The sequence below is a fragment of the Aythya marila genome (assembly GCF_965140915.1).
Source record: "Aythya marila genome assembly, chromosome: 5".
NCBI lineage: Eukaryota > Metazoa > Chordata > Aves > Anseriformes > Anatidae > Aythya > Aythya marila.
The window spans coordinates 37,498,137-37,518,848 of NC_139046.1; the positions used below are offsets into that span (position 1 = coordinate 37,498,137).

Consider the following 20,712-nt stretch of genomic DNA (forward strand, 5'->3'; position numbering starts at 1 on the left):
CTCAAGCCTTGACTGCACGTTTCACCTGTTTGTCTTTCCTTTCTCCATAATATTTTTTAAAGATCTGTGATGTCATTTCCAAATGGGAACAAGCCTTAAAAGAATTGCACCCTGGGAAATACGAAGGTGGCACAAGAATTGTGAAATTGACCTATAAGAACAGGTATTGTGCTTCCTTTGTTGGCCTCGCTACTGCTGTTAATTAAACACTCGTAGACCACATATATCTCTGTAGATGGCCGGTAATTTATAGTACTGTTAGTGCCAAAAGTATTTTAGCTAAGATGATGTCAGATCCTACATGAGATGCAGTGACTTTTGTCTATGTGTGGTATGTGTATACAAGAGGGTATATGGTCTAGAGGTAAAACCCAAAGCACTTTGCAATAGAGGAACAGAATTAAAATGGGCTAAAAACTAGCTACTTGGCACAATGTCATTTGTCTAGATCCTAAAATGTAATTAAATAACATGTGTTAGGTGAGAGCAAGAGAAACCTGGGGGAATAATCACCAGTGAAAATGAAACTTGCAATTAAGCAAGGAATTATGAAGTTGAAAAGGATACAAGAACAACACTCTAAATGGCAAGAACTTTAAGGAGACATGTAGTAGCAGTGCCTAGACTTTATAAAGAAAGAGATAAATGTTCAATCTAGATGATGAGAGATAACAGAGGAGAAAACCATGAGACACAGGTATAAAGCTAAAACTGGAACAAGTTCATCATTTATATTAGAAACAGGAATTCTGAATTAAAGTGAATGGAGAGCTGTGCATGAGAACTAGTAATGGCTTTCTGCCTGTGAATTCTGTTTGGAGGCGAAACAACCCTCCTCCCCCTAGATTAAAAAGCCACAAAGTTTTGCATTGAACACATGAAGATTTTGGTGACAGTAGTGGTGAAAATAAGCTTCTGTGAGCTTTGAAGCAGAAATTATTGCTTTTGACTCAAAAGTATTTTTTCAGGAGTGAACCTTTGCAATATTATTTTGTTGGACTGGAATGTGCTTAGACTGTACAGCAAGGATATTTTGATAAGGTCTTTCCAAGGTTGGTCTGTTCTAACTGCAAGGACTCTGATAAGATGTGTAAGGTCACTTTGGTCCTAATGGTGTTGTGAGTTTTGAATTGACATAAAATAATTAACTGAACCGCTAGAATTAGTATCTTGTGTGGCACTGTGGAATATATCATCATAGGTGTAGCTTTAAAATGATATTTGAAGTAGATGGTATGGACTGTAATAGGTATGCATGAGGAATGGTTTGGGGAAGCATTCCCCCTGCTCGTATTTTCAGCCTGCATTAGTCATCTTGCTGTACCAGGTCAAAGAAATTGAGCTTAAAGAGAAAAATCAAAGCTTCCTAGTAGATTTTTTTTTGCAATAAAGCCTGCTAATTGGGTTTCTTATTTCCCGCTAAAACAATTTTTTAAAATAACAATCTCAGAGTAAGCACTCAAAACAGAGTTGGTAAAAAAAATAACAAGTCTGCAAGGCCACCATGTAGAAGTTTGTACAATTCTTGCCTTAGAGCAGAGAGAGTTCTGTATTCTGTGATAAGCACAGAAGGCCATCTCTTAAATATTGCCTGTCTGTGCTTGATGGGGACAGACAGACACTAATCACCTATAATCCTCTACTTTTTAGGCTGTATTTTCGGAGCCAAGCCAAGGGTGAGACAGACCGGGAGCGGTTGCTGCTGGCCTTCCAAGTCAGCAATGAAATAGCCAGTGGAAGGTTTCCTGTTAATAAAGAATTAGCTCTGGAAATGGTTGCTCTGATGGCTCAGGTGAGCATTATTACGGGCAGAAGTCATTGTTTCTTGGTCCTCTAGAGAGTACAGCTGTATGCTGAATGTCTTTGAGTAAGCAGCTATCTTTTACACCAAGAGTGATATTTCTTACCAAAAATACGGTCTGAGGTGTACCGTGCCAAACGCATCACACCAGCATAGCTGTATCAGTAGAACACCTTTTGCTGTAAGGAAATTTCCTGTGGAACATCCTCTTCTTTCCTTCTGAAGAAAAGTATTGGAAAACACGATGGGGCTGGACTCTCCCCAGAACTGCTCTGATTAGTGCCTTAGTAAAGATATGGAAATAGTATTGCCTATTAGAAGTCTGTTTAATAGTAAAAGCTTTCACCATTGCACTGCCAATAGCCTCTTATTATTATTCAAGGAACAGCATTTTGTAGAATTTTCCATTAGACCTCCAGGCTTACATTTAGCATTTTACCACATAAAACGCATTGTATGAGTTGTGGGCATGATAAACAGCATAATCATTTTTTACTGAGCTGAAACCAATTGTTGCATTTGTTAAAATGATGTGAAAAGAGATGAAGAAGTTGGGAACATTGTCCATACTATTTACAAGTAGGGTGTTGTTTTAATTGGCTAATTGAGAACAAACCCCAAAAGCTTGGCAGTTATACAGAAGTGTCTTCCTACATGTAGCTAGCCCAGATCTTGTTTTGCTTTTTCTTAGATCAGTAAAGAATTCCTTGAGCAGTCATGTCTCCCATAGTTGCTCTGTTGTACACTTATTGTTGTAAATACTGCAGACAAAATTCCCCAGCCTGATGTTGTTTTGCATGACTGGTTAAAACAGTAGATAGCAGTATGGGAACCTGTGGAATGATCTATTGCACTAAAAACCCCACAGTTCTGTTGTACTACAAACTTTACAGTACATGCTGTCTTAGGTGGAATATGGGGATTTGGATCGACCAGGATCTTCAAGCCCTGGGGGAACATCACAACCCAAAATGCAGCATCTTCTCCACCAGGTCTTAGACAAATTCTACCCCAAACGCTACAAGCAAAACATTGCTCCTGAACAGCTCAGGTAAGTTGTTTGTCCTCTTAAAGTCTGCACTGAAAACAATTTATTATGCTTGCAAAATTCTCTCTTGATACTTAAGAAGTTTCAAGGAGCTCATTAAGTTTATATTAACGTAGAAGCTTAAACAACACAAGTGTCAGAAAAAAGGTTCCTTCAAAATAAAATGGTAGTTAACTAATAAAAAAAAAAAAAAAGCCAAATCACCAACTGACTTTCCCCAAATTAAGAAGTTTAAGCCTTTCACTTCCAGATTATGCAACCCAGTTCCAACAAATTCCAGCATGTAAGCCTAAAATGAATTCTCTTTGTGAATTTTCATTTTACCCTTCCTCTAAGACTCAATTGAACCCAGATGCCATTTGCATCATGCTGCAAAGCCAGCACATATGGGCTGCTTCAGGCCATGCAGTAATTCTGACAGGGCTTTTTGATGTTCTGACTTAGAAATTCTCAAACACTATGCGGTGATCCCAATCACTCAAATACAGAATTCAGACGCTGTTGTGGATCTCAGCTCTAACTCTTTTAATGAAAGAGAGTGGTTTCTCCCAGATCCAAAGTTACTAAGAGATGCAGAGGTGGAACTAATGCAGTTACCTTCTCTTGGAAGTAAATTCTGTATGCGTGTGGCAAGGTAACTGTCAAGCCATCCCTAGTGAGCCAAATCAAGAGAGAGTTGATGTGTATTGCTACTCCATCTAGAGCATACTACAGACAAGTTAAGATGAAGGTGAGAGTATAATTGAATGAGAATAAAGTTGGGCAGGATTTTACTGCAACAGCTGCCTGAGTGTTTGTAGTTTCAGTTGTTGAGTGTATACACCAGTGAACAAGCAGTATGTGACCAGGGTTCCTGGACATGACAGTATAACCAGTGGTAAAGTGACTGTGGAAGCAGAGGAACTTCTAAAGTAAACTCAGCTTTGTACAACCTTCCTAACTGACAGTGCTAACAGCCCTACTTATAGTATTTGTGTAGAATAGCCCTGAGTGGTACATTTATTAGCTGATATAATTTTACTCGCATTCCCTTGGAAGACTTTAGTAAATGGTGCTGTTTTGTGTCTTGGATTCTGAAAGGCAACTGGCTGACAGGCTGGCGACAAAGTGGATGGTGCTGCAGGGATGCTCTCCACCGGAATGTGTTCGTATTTATTTAACGGTAGCCCGCAAATGGCCTCTCTTTGGAACCAAAATGTTTGCTGCTAAGGTAACTGGAACACTCTTTTTTTTTTTCTCCCCCCAAGAATGAACTCGAGCAGAGATGCATCTATGATATCTAGTAACACAGATTGAAAATGCTCCTATCTCAGGAAGTGTTCAAAATAAACTCTAGTCTGAATGAACAGCTCTAGTACCACACCGGTTTAGAAAGAAGGAAGAGAAATGCATTCTGGACACTAGGGGTTGCTAGTGTTCAATAAACAGATATTGAAGCTTTTCTGGCTGCATCAGTTCATCGTACTCCAAAGTACTACCTCTTCCTACAAACCCTTGCCGAAGCTCTTACTACAGGCAGGTATTTCTCTGGTCATCAAGGCTGCAATAGCTTAAAAATACAATGTACATACCACTGAGAGGAAAAAGGGAGTAGTCTCCCATAAATCACACCATGTAGCTGATGCTAGCTGAAAGAAGAATGGATATTTCAGCCCTGTTCTTTACTTGACACTGAGCTGGCTGCTTTCCTTGCCACATGAGAAAAGCAAGCACTGCTAATGTCCTGTTGCAGAAACAGAAAAAAATGAAGCATACATTGGGTAAGCTGCCACAGGCATCATCAGGACAGCAAAGAAACAGATTGAGGGTGTGGGGGGGTGCTTCTTCCAGAAGCTTGTACCATCCCTCAGCCCATTTCACGCTAAAGCTCTGTACCTCTTACCCTTGACTAAACTAATGTCTTAGCATGCTAATGCCAAAACAAGACTTCTCAGCCTCAGCCATACTCCCCAACCCAGCAGAATTCTCTGTTGAAAGCCTGAGAGTGTCTTGTTCACGGTTAATGTCTTTTACTTTGAAGCCAAAGCTATTATAGTTATTGAATAAAGTCTAATGATGTAACAGACCTTCTTGATTAAATGAAAAGATTTCAAAAAGATAGTCATTTCCATGATCGGTAATAAAAGCAGAAGAAGCTATTGGTATTTGAGGTCACTGACACCAAAGAATCAAAACACAGAATAGTACCACCCACAGTTTAAATAATATTGGTATTTCTGATAACTACCATAGTTTATAATTAGTTTAAAAATAGTTAAACAGTTAAATATATATATATATATATATATATATATATACCTAGTTAAAAATAGTTAAACAGCAAATCCTACAGCATTAACCATATAGCAGCAGATTCCCAGGAAAGATTCATGTCTTTAGACATAACACATAGCTCATCTTTAACAGATAATTGATGCACATTTGCCAAAATGTGTAAGAAAAAAAAAATGCATCGATGTGATGGCACTGTATGTGCATTGGTACTATGGAAACCAACAGGCGTCACTGCCTGAAAGACAGCAGCAGAGTAAGAACCAGATCAGAACACAACTGCTGTTCTCTCACTGTCCTAGCATTACCTTCAGTTCTAACTACACTGATGGCATTTAATCTCAATATCTCTGCCATTGTTGCATCTCCTGTACTGCTAGTCCCCAAATTCTATGTCAATCTGAAAGTATTATTCCAGATTTTGAAATAAATCATCTTAAAAATCAAACCAGGCCACACACGTAAGCCTATAGGATTCTCTCACATCCATTTTATCCTTAAAACCCAAGTTTTGTATCAGAAACTTCTTTAAGGTATACAAGAAATGTTTAAATTTAACATTTTCTATTTTCTATTTCTCCAGCCTATTTTGCCTTCCTCATTGGAAGACTGTCCAGTCTGGATAGCTGTGAATGAAGATGGTATCAGCATACTGGATTATAACACTATGGTATGGTGAAGAATACTGTTTAAGGAAAATAACTCATCTCTCACAGAAAGATCTTCCCCTGAATCCACTTAAAGTCAGTAAAAGTTTGTCTTTAACTTCAGCTGGATCCAGAAGTTAATTTGTAGAAGTCAGAAATGAGGGAAGTGAGGGCTATGTTTTAACACTACATAAACAAAGGAAAATTACAGCTACAGTGTAAGGTAAGGTTCCATGAAACTGCTATCTGTCCCTTTGATGGGCAGCAAACAACCACAGCAGCAAAACCTCAGCAGTGTGTGCTTTACTACCACCTGGGATATAGCAAAGTGTGCGCCATTGCTCTGAAGCAGCAGGGCATCAAGCAAGCTAGGAAAATCCTAGAAATGCAATTCTCTTTTGAGATTTCTCTGCCAGCTGTTACCTCTACAGCCAGTTACCTATTGCTGCTGGAGAGCTGAAGTTCTTGCCGTAAATAGCAAATATATGAGTTTGAGGTGGCCGTTTTTTCTTTTACAGAAATATTACTTTTTTCAACTATCTGTTTCTGCAGCACTTGAAGCTCTCTTACTCATACTCTTCCGTGCTGACCTTTGGAGGCTGTCGAGATGACTTCATGATTGTAGTCAGTCAAATAAAAGAAAGGAGTTCTGGAAAAAACAGCACAGAAAAACTGCTTTTCGCAATGGCAATTCCAAAGGTAATTACAAAATGAACGATCAGTGTCTTTGCAGCTGGCAGCATCACAGGTGGGCATTTGGTACAAGCACTGGGGACTGGTACTTCTGGCTGCTGCACAAGCTGTGTACATTCAATAAATCCCTTGCAAGGTGGAACCTTTAATCAAATGACTTATTCCACCCAACTCTTAAAGTCATACCTTGAATCCAAAACTGAACAACTCCATGTGAGACACAGCCATTTGCAAAAGTTATGCAGTCAATAGGTTCTAAAAATCAAAGGGCACTTTTCTCTCTAATTGACTTACAGTTAATCATTTTCTTTTTTTCCCCTAGATTGTTGAAGCAACACTTCTTATTGCCAGCTATATTAACTACCGTTCAACAGCTTCCCTTCTACCCTCTGCACAACCCTCCCGAAACGCAACACCTGCTAACAAGCTCTGGGAGACTGAAAGTCGGTGCTTTTTTCCTTCCAAGCCTCGAAGCACTAAGGGGCCCACCCTGCTCTGAGGGTTCATTCCAAATTACTTTGGAAATTTTTTTGTTTGTGGATTTTTCTTTTTTTTTTTTTTTTTTACACTACTGTGTACTGACTTGCAGACTGCTATGATTTTGCCAGTTGTACACCTTGTTTTAATGCAGATTCTGATTCTTTTTCCTTAATAACAGACAAAGTTCCATAGTGTGCATAGAGGCAGTGTTCTTCCTCCTCAGAAGTGTTGATCTTGGGGATTGTGCAGGAGTTTCTTTTCCGTGCCACACTCCATCCAAGATGTCCCGTCTCAGGTCCTTTTGCTGCACAGTGCTCCAGTCACACTGCATCTCCTGCTCTTCCCTTGCACCTATTCTTCTTCCATCTCCAGCTTTGCTCACGAGCACATACAGTTTGCATTGATCCCTCCCATTTTCAGCTTTGCACCTGCTTTTAGATTGCTGCACCGCACCTTATGCTTGGAACCTCAGTTCCAGCTCTTAAACTCCTAGTGACCTCTTTTCCTCATCACAGCCCCTTTCAATTATTCCCACTACTTCCAATAATCTTCTGCTTGCAGTCACTAACTCAGTCACTAACTTGTTCCCTCTTTACCTGCATTAGACTGGAACCTCTGCAAGGCAGATTTGAGTAGTGTAGGCTTGAATTTGACTGCAATGGGCTGAGCACACAGTCCTATTAAAATTAAAAACAGGTGCTTTGGGATACTGTGGCATGTGACATGAACCCAGTACAAGGGTGCATCCTGCTGATTATTACCTGTATAAGGAGTTGCCTATCAATTCCTCATAAACTAGACGCACACTGAAAAAGCTATTACCAGAGTGTAAAGATTAATAAGACATAGATGGCCAAGTAGTTTAGACATAGCTATGTCTATGCTCTGGTTATGAATAGCCATATTATAGTTTTGACTGGTGTTTAAATTCACTCCTGCCACTCAGAACAACTATTAAGATAACTATTGTAGTTTCTGGGGAAAAAAAAAAAAGCTCTCTGTATTTATGCAACTGCTTAACATAACCAAGACAATTTATTTTTTCCTAAAGCTACATTGACTCCTCCCTGAAACTGATGCCAAAATTCAAAGACAGAGACTTTCCAAGTCCTTGCCCCAGACATGAAAGAAAGAAGAAGCTGTTGAGAGGGATTAGGAACTAAACTGACAAAAAGACTTCTGATGCATGTCAAGGGTGATTTTAAGACCTGAACTAGGGAGTACAGAGTTCAGTGGTACATAAGAATTTTTTCAACCTTAACTTTATAAAGGTGAAAAGCTGACATCTTTGCATGTTGAAGTCTCAGAACAACTGGGACTGGAACAGTGTCAGACGACGCCCTAGCTTCTGCAGAATGGATGTGTTTCGACAGCTGACGCTGTTCTATGTGTCAGATCTCTGCTGCAGGGCTGAACGTGTCACGTGCTCCTCTAACATGCATGTCCAGACTTTCCCTTAATCACCGTTACAGATGCTTTGGGATGTGTTTGAAACTGCACATGATCTCAGACAAAGGAAGACAAGGCAAGCAAACCTTGCTGTTTTACCTGTCTTTCAGCAACTGGAACAGACCTTCTCAAACCCTCTCTGCCCTTCTTACTTCACAGAAGCTGTTCCTTTAAAACTCCTGCTTCCTTCATGCTACCAGGTCAAGGAGGAGGTAGATAGCAAATAAACACTCAAATACTGTTCTTCACATTTTCCAAAGGAGTGTTTTTTGATCTGTTTCAAAAGGACTTTGTGCTGATTGGGAAGCCTAATGGATTTTAAACAAACGAAAGAAAAACAGCCATGCCTCTTGAGAACTCTAAATCTGGCTTGAGTTCGACTATTTTGATGAGTCTTCTACAAAGCTAAGGAAGAACTGCCCTTTCAAAAGTACCATGTGCAACTTCATAATAATTATGCATTCATGGGCAACTTTCCCAAATTAAAACAGTGTGAATCCAACCATTATAAAGAATTCAGCAATGGCAAACCAAAGCTAGTCACAAATGAACAAACCAACCATACCAGTGTTTTTAACTTCCTAGTACTTGCCACCAACCCTCAAATATCCAACTAATGCACGCAGTGGGGCTGATACTGCAAGAAGTTTTTGTTTCAAACTTATGGCGGGTACAAAGCCACAAATTAGAAGAACATGGGGCAGACAAAATCATTCTAAACAATCTCTTATCAGCAAAACAAACAACAAAAGTGGTTTGTGGAAACAGACTTGAAACAGATTATGTATACAGAGACCTATTTGCACATACTGTAATATACCCACTTGTCATGAATTTAAGGACCATCCCTTGAATTTACTGAAAAGGGTAGAAGCTTTCTGAGCCAAAAATAATGTTGTGAAGGTATTGTCTTAGTCTTTTTTTTTTCTCCTTAGATACTTCTAAGTGACAATAAATCCTCATAGAGTAGTCAGTAGTTTATATTCTCATTTTCTCTGTATCTTAGTATAGATACATAAGTTTGAATAAAAATAGCGTTCTTTCTCCTTACATAGTCACATACAACAAACAATTCCTCCGGGATGTGGAGGTGTGTTTGGCAGCCCGCTTCTTATGTCCTGCCAGTAATAGAGCTGCCTCAGAATGAGCTGAACTCAACTCGTTGTCAGCTGTTCTGAGGATGCTCAAGGCATGAAAGCCTCCAGTTCATTGTTCAGAGGCTGTACTTACCTTGTGCTGCTAACATTCACAGCCTCGGGGACTTGTGTCAGGGCAAACAGGGAGCAGAGATGTTGAATAAGCAAGAGCTGTCATTAAATTCATTATTTTCTGCCATAATTGCACTTTAAATTTACAACCATGGCATATGGAACTTTTTTTCTTCCTTTCTTACAAACCTTCATTAATACTTGAGTATTTCAGGGACCACCCCACTCCAATACCTCCTATTTATAGCTTACCTGACTCTAAAACAAACAAACAAAAACCTGTGTAGGTATCTATTTTGTATGATTCTTTGATAGGGAAAATGGTTTTTATTTCAATCGATGCTTTTGGCAATGATTATTGCTACAGTATAGAGTGAGATGACTGAAGCCTTTGTTTTCCTAATTGCTGTGTGTGTGTAAAAGACTGTCTTGGAGATACTGTGAGATTTCTGTACTTAATAAAAAGCAGTTATCATGAATTAAGTTGTATTTCTTCTGAGATTGAAAGAAACTCTTTATCTCAAAAGCCAAAGTAGCCCTGATGTAAACAAATGTGGGCAAAACCTGTGTTTGGTATCCGGACACATACCTGGTGCACACCTGCCATACTCTAAGTCCTTGGTTCTCTCTGTTCATTGTCTGACTCTCAGCTGTAGCAAATCACTGAAGCACACTCCCATGGGTAGGGGATGTCCACTCCTTCCAACGATGGCTAAAGCAACCTTCCAGACTTCTGTGATACAGCTCCACCTGCATTTCTTCTGTACTCACAGGACTTCGTGGGATTTTTGCAGTGTAAGCAATGTTCCCAGCACACTCTTAGGCCCAAGACTTATTTCTCTTCTGACACCTTTTCCCCACTGCTCAGCACATCTTCCTGCTGCTGTAATGCTCTTCGAGGTTCTTTACCATTTCCTCCTTCCCTCCCCACGAAGAAACACAACCTGCCCAAACCTGAGCAGCTCTGTACCTAGCTCTAAGTATGCCACAGGAGTGTTAGTCACAGGACCTCTACTGTAGTCACATTCCTGGGGCCTGCTGCTGTTGCTGAGAGCTGGTTTCTGCTCCTGCCCCAGCACTCAGCTTCCCCAGTTCTGCCAGGACTTGCAACCAGTTTGCATCAGGGTACAGCTTCACTAATTTCAGAGAGAGAACACTCAGCCCACCCCCAACAACTTTGTGTTACGGCAGAACTGGACTTAAAATTATGGCAAACTCCAACATTTAAAGCATTTGTGAGAAACAAAAACGAACAAAAAAAGTAAGTAGCTAGACAGGGTTACCAAAAGCCAGTGATGCCTCCCAAAGCTGCTGCCCTTCACTTTGACAACCAAAATACTCCAGTGATAAGAGCTAACCTGTATCTTTAAAACTTCAAGGCACAGTAAAAAAAATAAAAATAACAAAATCACCTTCTCTCTACAACACTACGTGATGATGCATCACCACATTTTAATTCTACATTATGTGCACACCTATAGCACAGCACTGTATGCAGATTAAGCACAACCCCAAGGCTCCTGCCAGCTTGCTGGTTTAGCTCTTGTTTTTCCAACATTTCTATTGCCTCAGTTACATCACTATGGAGTCGTAGAAAAAAAAAAAAAAAAGGATAGAAAAATACCAGTTGAAAGTTAGAGTAACTTTTAAATCATCAACTAAGAAGAATATTCCAACATCAAGTTAGTCTCAGTGAAGCTACTTTATTCACATGGTCAGCATTATAATTTTCAACAACATATTTTCCTCATCATCTCAAAGCAATCTGATACCCTGTTGGCTGAGGCTGGCAGGGCCCCTGGAGCCCACCTGGTCCAAGCCCTGCTCAGGCAGGGCCACCCAGAGCAGCATGCCCAGGGCCACGTCCTGGTGGCTTTTGGAGATCTCCAAGAGACTCCAGCACCTCTCTGAACAGCCTGTGCCAGGGCTCAGCCACCCACACAATAAAAATGTTCCTGATACTCAGGTGGAACCACTTGTGTTTCAGTTTGTTCCCATTGCCTTGTATTCTGTCACAGAGCACCACTGAAAAAGCCTGGCTCCATCTTCTTTACACTCTCCCTTCAGATATATACACTTGTATATGCTGATAGGATTCCCTTCCTGAGCCTTTTCCAGGCTGACCAGCCCCAGCTCTTGCAGCCTTTCCTCACACGCTCCAGCCCCGTAACAATCATGGCCTTTACTCGTCTCCCTCCAGTACGTCCATATACTGGGTACCCAGCAGTGGATGGAACACCCCAGGTATGGCCTCACCAGTGCTGAGGAGAGGGCAGAGATGCCCTCCCGTGACCTGCTGGCTACACTCCTCCTCACGCAGCCCAGCACATTGTTAGCCTTTTTTGTTTTGTGGCAAGGCCATGTTGCTGGCTCCTGTTCACTCAGTGTCCATAAGGACCCCCAGGTCCTCTTCTACAAAGCTGCTTTCCAGCTGGTCAGCCCCAGCATGTACGGGGAAGAATGGCATGGGGTTATTCCTCCCTGGGTGCAGGACTTTGCACTTCCCTTTGTTGAACTACAGGAGGTTCCTGTGTGCCCATCTCTCCAGCCTGTCCAGGTCCCTCTGGTTGGCAGCACAAACCTCTGGCATAACAGCCACTCCTCACAGCTGTGTGTCATGAGCAAACACCCTCAGCGCTTGTGGGTGCCTCCCGTCAGGTCCCATGGACTTACACGTGTCCAGGTTGCTTAAGTGTTATCTAAACTTATCCTCTTCCACCAAGGGTAAGTCTTCCTTCTGTCCCCTGATATCTGGGGCCTGGCATTCCTGAAGGCTGATCTTGCTAGTACAGACTGAGGTGAAGGCACTCAGCACCCTTCTTTTCCATGGCCTGGCGTTACCCTGCCCCTGCGCCATTCAGCAGTGGGCCCATGTTTCCTGGTTTTCTTTTTGCTGTCTCTGACATTCCTAAATAGATTCAACTCCACATAGGCTTTGGCTTTCCTAACCACATCTCTGCATGCTCGGACAGTGTCTCTATATTCTTCCTAGGCTACCTGCCTCTCCCTGCTTCCACCTTCTGGTGTTTGAATTTTGCCGGAAGCAGTTGTTCATCCATGCAGGCCTCCTGACATTTTTGCTTGACTTCCTGTTGGGATTTTGCTTGTTGGGATGGGATGGCCTATTCTTGTGCTTGGAGGAGGTGATCCTTGAATATTAATCAGCTTTCTTGGTCCCCTCTTCTCTCTAGGGTCCTATCCCATGGGACTCTTTCAAGCAGATCCCTGAAGAAACCACAGTATGCTCTCCTATGTTTATTTCCATAAACATAATTGAATGCAACAGTGTATTTTAATTTTCTGTCATTTTCTTTCTGAAATTCCCCTGTTGATCAGGAAGTTACTGTGCTAGCCCACCCTTCAGTTTTGATATTCTAGACTGGTATATGCTTTTTCCAAAGAAAGGATTAAAAAAAATAAAAAAGCCCACGTTTGTGTCAGTCTGGTCAAGGTTACACCATGTGTTTATCAGAATGCTCAGATCCACAGAAATTTAAACATTTGATGGATATTCTTGCCTCCCATTGCCATATTTATTTTCCAGAGAGTTCTGCTCACCTTTCTTCACAGCAGCCAATTTCAAGGTTCACTTGTGTGCCTGAGCTGGCACCTTCTATAACAGCTCTGTGAGTCTGTGCAGACTCTTACCTATAACGTCATTCTACTGCTGCACCACATCGTAAACCTCTAATTTTAAAAAGCCATGGGTCAGTGTTGCTTGCTTTGCATACATCTGTCCAAGTCCTGCAGCAAGTTTTCCACCTTGATTATTTTTTATTACTTTATTCCACTTGATTGTGGAGCTTCTTTCCTCTGATCCAGGATTTCTTGACAACTTTTGTACACTTCCATTAAGCAGTCCAGACGTGGCTGGGAGCTCTAGAAATCACATCAAACAATAGAGAACAGGCTCTGAACCGGTTGTAAAACAGTGAGATTTGTCAGGCAGATAAAAGAATGTGGAGACAGCTGACACAAAGCTGAAAATCAGAAGCATGCATGTAGAAGGAAAGCAACAGCAAGGTATCTATAGTTGATTAGCTTTATTATCTCACCTTAAGACAACAGAGAATAGATTTCCTTTTTACATGTTCATTGAGAATTCATCAAATTCCAGGAGATGTTTGATGTAAGCCATTGATAAATAAATGCAAAGCCATTGCACAAGCCACACGTGCTCTATGATAAAAAAAATGCCAGTCCCTGAAGCTGTTGGGTCAAAACATGCAGCACCATTCTGCAGTTAGCCTCAGTCTCTCACCAAATCAGAAGTCACTTCCTTTCTCAACTCATAACATACAGTGACAGTATGGAAGGTAACCCACACCTTCCAACCCACTAACCTATCTACAAGGCTGTACTCCCTCTGGAGACCTACAAAACAGTAGATTTCTGTGCACTAATCCATCACTCTAAAAGACCTACTCCTCAAAAATCTACCTTCAGGACAGGGAGCTTAGACACCTGGCCCTTGGCCTCTGCTAGTACTGTCAGCAAGAGGACAACTGAAGGTTAACTGAGAACATCAGTTCACACAAACAAGGGAATGGTGGTCAAAGTATAATGGTTTTTCATCACTTCTAACCTGGACCAGATTAAAACCAACAAAGAGGTGAAAGTTTCCCAGGCCCACAGTCCCCATGGTCCCATGACTTTTGAGCTCCCAAAACAGCACTAATGTGTAAAGTCCATCAAATGCCTCTCCTTGCAAGTGTTGCTTAAGAGAACAATAGGTCAACTCAGCACAGAAGTGCTCCTGGGCTCAGTGACACGGCAAATTGTACTTTTGAAGGCTGACGTACCTTAGAGGAACAAAAACCCAACAAAGGAGATGCGATAAAGTTACTAATTACTGCTCCTTCAAGACTAAGTAACGTTCTAACTTGCACTTTAAAGTGAGAATTACTGACAGTTAATGAACTGCAAACTGACGCAGCTTTCTGTACCTCCTTTGCTGGTGGTAACAACTCTGCCAATATTAAGATACTGCCAGGGATATAACACTGTTCAGAGTTGAGCTAGGGAAAAATAAATAAATAATAATAATAAAAAAACACACTAGTGTCAGGCAGTCCCTCTGGAGCTGAAAAGGAGCATGTATAATGAAAACCAGGTTCCTGAATGCCTGGAATTCATTGGTTGTAGACTTTCAGCAAATCCGTTTTACTCCGTTGGCTCTGCGTGAAATTTATACTATCTATCGTTAGGAAATATCTTCACAACTGTTGGACTGAGTTAGCAGCACTAATCAATGGATCAGTCCATTTGCACCTCTAAGTATTTAACTGAAGACTAACTGCATCCAGTCATAAGCTGGATGTGGATTACAAACTGATATTCACCAGCAGTGGGCAAATTAAGAAGGACAGGAGGGGCTACAAACACAACATCAGCAGTCTAAGATGTGAGGTACATCTGTACAGCTTACTGCCACTCAAGGACCAGGGGACTGTTGTGTTAGGCACACACAGGCAGAAAGAAATTCCATCCCAAAAATGGGATTATGAACAGTCAGAACAGGTTAGCAAGAGAAGAGAAAGGGGAGACGGTAACGGTAAAGCAAACAAGTTATTATACATTAAGCAAATTGCTCACAGCTTGTACTGTGATCTTTGTCAATGAGTGTGATAGGGGAAGTTATTGTAAACCAAGGAGGTTTTTATGAGATCTTTTGGCACAGAGAGCTGAGAGAAAAATCAACTACAGCACAGTGCTACAGCTACGAAGGTAACACCGAGCATGAGAATGCATAAGAAGCTGTGCAAGTCCTCAGTACCGTATGTGAGCCAGACTTCTAGTTCATGCACGCTGCTGGTTAGGTTCAGAATTAGACAGCTCCCTGTTCTTTGCATGGAGAGCAGCTCCCTGTTCTTTCCCTGGTACTTCGTTCTGTGAGATTTGTAATACCACACGCTGCACACTGCTCTAAGACCCACCAGTCGGGGAAAGGCAACTGTGATCGGCTACATGTATGGGAACAAAGATACATGCAGACATCTGGTACACACACAAGCCACAGATTTGGACTTCTCCATTATTCAGTCAGACTCACCTGAAAGAGTGGAACAACCTCAGATACTCCCTGAGGATCCTGAGGGTCCTTCAGGAGGATGCACAGGTAATAGATAACTTTTTGCTACAAGACAAACAAAATAATTGAAGTTTGAGAGTGCCTGGAGTTATCACAGAAAGAGGACCTGTTTCAACTCATTGGGATGAACGAAGCGTGCAAAATTTTCTAAGGATAAATTGGCAGAAACATCTGTGTTTCACAAGGGTAAATATTTTTGCTTCAAAATTATGTATGAAGAAGCTTGCAATCAGACCCCTTCTCTTTTTTTCCTATTTGTGTTCAGCCTTAAAAATATAAGAATGTTTTTGCCCTACGGACTTCTCAGTTTTAGTTGAAAAAGTAGCCGTCAGATTTTCAGAAAACCCATCCCTTCTCCAAAACCATTCTTCTCCCAAATCTATTTGAGAACAACAAAATATACGGGGGGGGGGGAAAAGAAAGCCACCACAGGATCTACACATTCCTGCTGACAATGCTCTTCTCTTATGCTTTTTTTGATGCATACCATTTTGCTAATTATCTGTTTTGCCTTTCTAAGAAGTTACACAATGTTGGAACATGTTGAAGATTGTGGGGACTTAGTAAGAATTTATTTTCATCTACAGCAACTTCACACACATCACTGACAGTGTGAGTGACCTCAGTTCTTCATAACTGTATTTGAACAAAACAATGATGACAGTGCAGCCCAGCAAGTCTTAAATAAACAAACAAAAAAAAATGAAATAAGTGCAAAGGCTTTTCTGCCCCCTTGCCAATAAAGAGAAAGAAAAGGAGCTCAACATCACCTTTGTTTCCTTTTGCGAGAAAACTTTATATGAATCTATGCTAATCTCCAAGTGATCTTCCCAGACTGCACTTCCAACAAGACAGGTCTCACTCAAATTAGTTGGAAAAACACTGATTTTGGAAAGTGCAGAGGAGAAAGAAATGCAGCTAAAAATACTCTGGGGGAGAAACATCTCACTTTGGGCTGGCATCTTTTTTTGCAAGCCAGGCACGATCCAATGTTTTTAGTTTTTGAAAGAAAGATCTCTAAAGAAATCCAGTAGTGTCCTCACTCAGGCAGCCTGAAGTCCTGTTAAGATTTCCTGCCTAACATTTCTTAGTGGTTCATTATAGTTCTTCAGAAACACTTACTCAACAGTTAACAGTGGTTGTGCAAAATGCACCTTCCAATCCAAGGGGTTCAGTGCATTTCGCTGTCTGGTTACGACATGCAATTTATTGTGAAGAAAGTAAAACAGATCTGAAGACAGAGACTATATTTAAATTCAGTTTCAGCTACAGAAGTCTGTTAACAGAAAGCAACTAAGTAAAACATTTAGATTACAGACAAGTTGCAGTACAGGATTGACTATTACCTCACAGATTGGCTGATGTATGAAGCCAATTTTGGAAAGTTTTTTTGTTAAAACATCTCTTTTCCAGGTAAGACTAGGAGAAGAAGACTCTAGGCTCAAATGGTTTTATGATTATCACTATCTGCTTCAGCATATTATGCAAATTACTGCCTTCTACCTTCCCATCAATGCAAGCAGCTCGGTGCAATGTATATGCCATTTCCCAGTCACCACAAGCCACACTCAAATCTACACATTTTTATGTATAGCTCTCCTCCCTTCACTCAGTAAGAAAATAATTCCGTGGTGGTTTTTTTGTTTGTTTGTTTGTTTTTTGTTGTTGTTGTTTTCTTTCTCTACTAAATTTTTAGCCTGAAAAGAACACATGCATGCTAAAAGGGTAAGGTCTGCTCTTCCATAGGAGACTGGCAGTTTACCCCCAAGATGGGACAAAATAATCTCTTATTCTTGTCTATCTTCTTACCTCCCTCTAGACTGCTATAGAATTAGGCATCAGCGTTAGGCATCAGCCGTTAGGCATCAGCATCAATACAATATAATACAAAGAACTAAAATGACTAGCTCAGTGCCAGTGGCATTATCTAAGGGATGGATTTGACTTGTTGAGGCTACTTGCTGAAGTTTTCCTTTAAAGGCAGGAGAAAAGATGATAGAATAAAGAGAGAAATCTGAATCAAAGCTCCTGATGTCAGTAAAGCTATGGATGCTGCTGTGTTTAATTGCCCTGATAAACCACTCTCGTGAAAATACTCTTGATGTGAGTGTGCCCACAGATACACAAGAAACACTGATTACCATATAGATGGCTTCATTGATAACCACATCCTTGACTCGACTCATCTCAATGAAGGTTGTGCTCTCCTTCCCTGAAGCATAGGACGAAGTCAACTGAATGCCAAGTGAGCCGATGACCAACAGAGATTCCTGGTCAATTTTCACAAAGTGCAGGTAGATGATCAGGCCAATCAGCGTGATGAATATAGCAGCAGAAAGCACCATACTATTCTGTAACACAAGCCAAGCAAAGACAGAACTTTGGTCTTACAATTATGTGGCTTTAGACAAAACACAATGAACAAACAAAAAACCACCACACTGCATAGTAAAACATAATATTAAGGCTACATTTACAACGCAGGTTTTATGTAGGTGAGTCTGTTTATTCAAAAGGCTGGTTGCTATATGTGTAATGAGATTTACATCACTAAACATCAGTCTTCATGAAATGGTCTGAAAGAACTGGGAGCTGAAATTGAAATCAGCAAGAAGAAATTATTCCCTTGTAAAGCTAGCACAAAAATCTCAACCCAAAGCAATTATATAAAGCAATGACAGCATAATATACAAACAGCTATAGTGATAATGTCACTGACAGAGAAATGTTGTTAAATGTTTACTGGAGCTAAGGATGGCATCTCAGAAGGGAAGAAGAATCTTTTACCAAAAGCACTAGCCTAGGCCTACGTAGGAGATCCAAGTTTTCTTCTAATATACTGTGAGTCTAAACTTGTTAAAACTTTCTCTCTCTTCCTGCCTTAAATACCAAGCCAGAGGATATCTGCTTTCTCCTGTCCTTTGTCTAAGGACAAATTGTCTTTTGTATGCTGTAGTCTTTGGAGTGCTGTTTCATAAAATAATATGTAAATCTAATGCTATGTAAGTTTCATAGTCATCTTTCATCAGTAGGTCAGCAACTGTAAGCCATCTGAAGACCTGGTAATAAATCCTAAGGATCCTCAATTTGCAACCTATTTCTGGGATGTGCTTGCGAAAGCTCAAGGCCACATACCTATGGACTGAAGTTGAAACTGACACTTCCTAAAGGACCAGAACTGCACAGCTCTACCACTCGAGCTGTGCCTGTATCACCATGTGAGGTAAAAATGCTATGTCCACATTCAAAGAGAAAGGATACAGGATTTCTCCCAAGGTTTGTCACCATGGAAAAAAGGCAGTAACAAATCACAGGCATTGAAATCCACAGAGAAACAGACATTCAGATCTCCTTTCCTGGCAGAAAGGAAGGACTGTAGTTGCATATGAGATTCATGAGCACATGTAAAACCAAGGAGGAAGGTGGTGGTTGGTAACCTCTGGGATGTATGTTTTTGTAACAAGACTTGAAAACAGCTTCACTTCCTGTTAGAGAATAGCGAACCACCTCTTCATATCAGAATTACAGCCACATGACTCACGTCTCCATCCCTGCCTTCATTCCTGAGAAGATTATTGAGAAAACAGAAGTGCCATAGTGTTGGTCACAGTCAAGCTTTTTGAGTCAGGCTACTGAGTTTAACCAGCAGGTCTACGCCTGGCAGTTGGTCCTTCTGTGCTAATATGGGTCAAATAATATGGATCAGGTACCGGAGCCAGCACTTGAGCGTTTCTCGGCTGCTTCTGCAGTCTGTGCTGTGTTTTTTCACAAAAAACCTGTGTTTCTCGCTGACCGACAGCAGCGAGAGGCGGCAGCGCGGCGGTTTGGCTCCCTCAGCACAACCCCAGGCCGTCCACCTGGCGCTCGCTCGCCTCCCCCAGCACCTCCCCTCCTCTACCGGCCTCGTACCTCGCTGAGCACGAAGACGCCGTAGGCCGCCAGCCAGACGGCGGAGGTGACGGCGCTGAGGGAGCGGAGCTGCAGGCGGGGCCGGCGCAGCGCCAGCTCCCGGCAGGAGGCGCTGTGCTGCCGGCGCCGCAGCGCCAGGGGCTCCCCCGAGGCCGAGCGGAACGGTCGCTCCTCCACGCCAGGGGGGCACCCAGGCGGCGGCCCGCAGCTGCCCGCCTCCATGCCGCGGTGCGCCCCGCTTCCGCCGGCGCGGAGGGGCCGGGGAGAAGGGAAGGGAAAGGAAGGGAAGGGGCGGGGAGAGGCGGCGGGCAGCGCCCGGCCCCGCAGCGCCGCCAGCGGGCGCCTCGCCCGCACCTCCCGGCACCTCCGGGCCGCGGGGCTCCCGGGCCACCACACCGCCGTGAAGCGGGCGGGGGGGTCACCTTTGGCCCTTAACATTCCTGATGCACAGACGTTGCCCTGTCCGTTTTTATCCGTGCCATCCTTACATACAGGCTTCACTTATTTATTTATTTCTGTTCAGTGATGCTTTCTCAGGAGCTTAAAGCAGTGCTTTCTGGGTCCTTGCCATCTCAGCACACAAGGAATTGGAGGCTTGGCTTTGCGTACAAAGACTTACTGACCCTGCACGGTGCTCTCACTGCTTTGCAGTTACACCTCAGGTGCTTCGCCTGGCCCTGATGCAGAGCTGCAGGGCGGTGATTTCCAAACCTGTGCTGCCTGCCCCACCCCAGGCCACTGAGCGTGCCCGTAGCTCTCCTCACAGGTGTCCTTGGGGGCGTTTAAGGAGAGGTTGGGCATGGTGCTGGGGAGATGGGTCAGTGGGTGGTGGCCGGACCAGCTGACCTTGGAGGCCTTTTCCGGCCTTAAGAATGCTGTGGTTCAAGGCGCTGCACACAGGGTGCCCTGGGATCAGGGGGTGCTGCACACAGACCCGGTCCCTCGCCTTCCTGGGGGCAGCAAGGCCGGCGTGAGAGGGAGGGAGACGCTAGGGCTGGGCAGGAGGAGGGGGTGCAGAGGGCCCTGCGGCTCGTCCTGCGCCTCGCCAAGGTGAGGGGTGGGCCGGGGCGCCCAAGGGTGAGCTGAGGCAGCAGAGAAAAAACACCTGGCGGGCG

The 20,712-nt window shown here is 42.5% G+C and overlaps 2 protein-coding genes across 5 annotated transcripts in view; one reads left to right on the top strand and one right to left on the bottom strand.

The window, feature by feature from the left end:
- PLEKHH1 (pleckstrin homology, MyTH4 and FERM domain containing H1) overlaps positions 1-11,126 on the top strand; it is a 50,291-nt gene extending 39,165 nt beyond the window's left edge. The window contains exons 23-29 of one of the 4 annotated variants that reach the window (XM_082762395.1): positions 63-163; positions 1,651-1,792; positions 2,710-2,852; positions 3,930-4,059; positions 5,704-5,790; positions 6,320-6,466; positions 6,783-11,126. In XM_082762395.1, the coding sequence (XP_082618521.1) occupies positions 63-163; positions 1,651-1,792; positions 2,710-2,852; positions 3,930-4,059; positions 5,704-5,790; positions 6,320-6,466; positions 6,783-6,959 (927 nt within the window). In that variant the 3' untranslated portion in view covers positions 6,960-11,126. Of the gene's footprint in view, positions 1-62; positions 164-1,650; positions 1,793-2,694; positions 2,853-3,929; positions 4,060-4,096; positions 4,293-5,703; positions 5,791-6,319; positions 6,467-6,782 lie in introns of those variants that run through there. The other 3 variants (XM_082762396.1, XM_082762397.1, XM_082762398.1) reach the window with 3 other exon arrangements.
- A 164-nt stretch (positions 11,127-11,290) lies between these two features.
- On the bottom strand, positions 11,291-19,834 carry PIGH (phosphatidylinositol glycan anchor biosynthesis class H). Its single transcript, XM_082762093.1, has 4 exons — positions 19,598-19,834; positions 17,830-18,039; positions 15,650-15,733; positions 11,291-13,476 (listed from the first exon to the last, which is right to left on the bottom strand). Exons 1-4 carry the CDS (start codon positions 19,817-19,819, stop codon positions 13,375-13,377), a joined length of 618 nt encoding a protein of 205 aa, XP_082618219.1. The 5' UTR covers positions 19,820-19,834; the 3' UTR covers positions 11,291-13,374.
- Between the last annotated feature and the right edge of the window lie 878 nt (positions 19,835-20,712).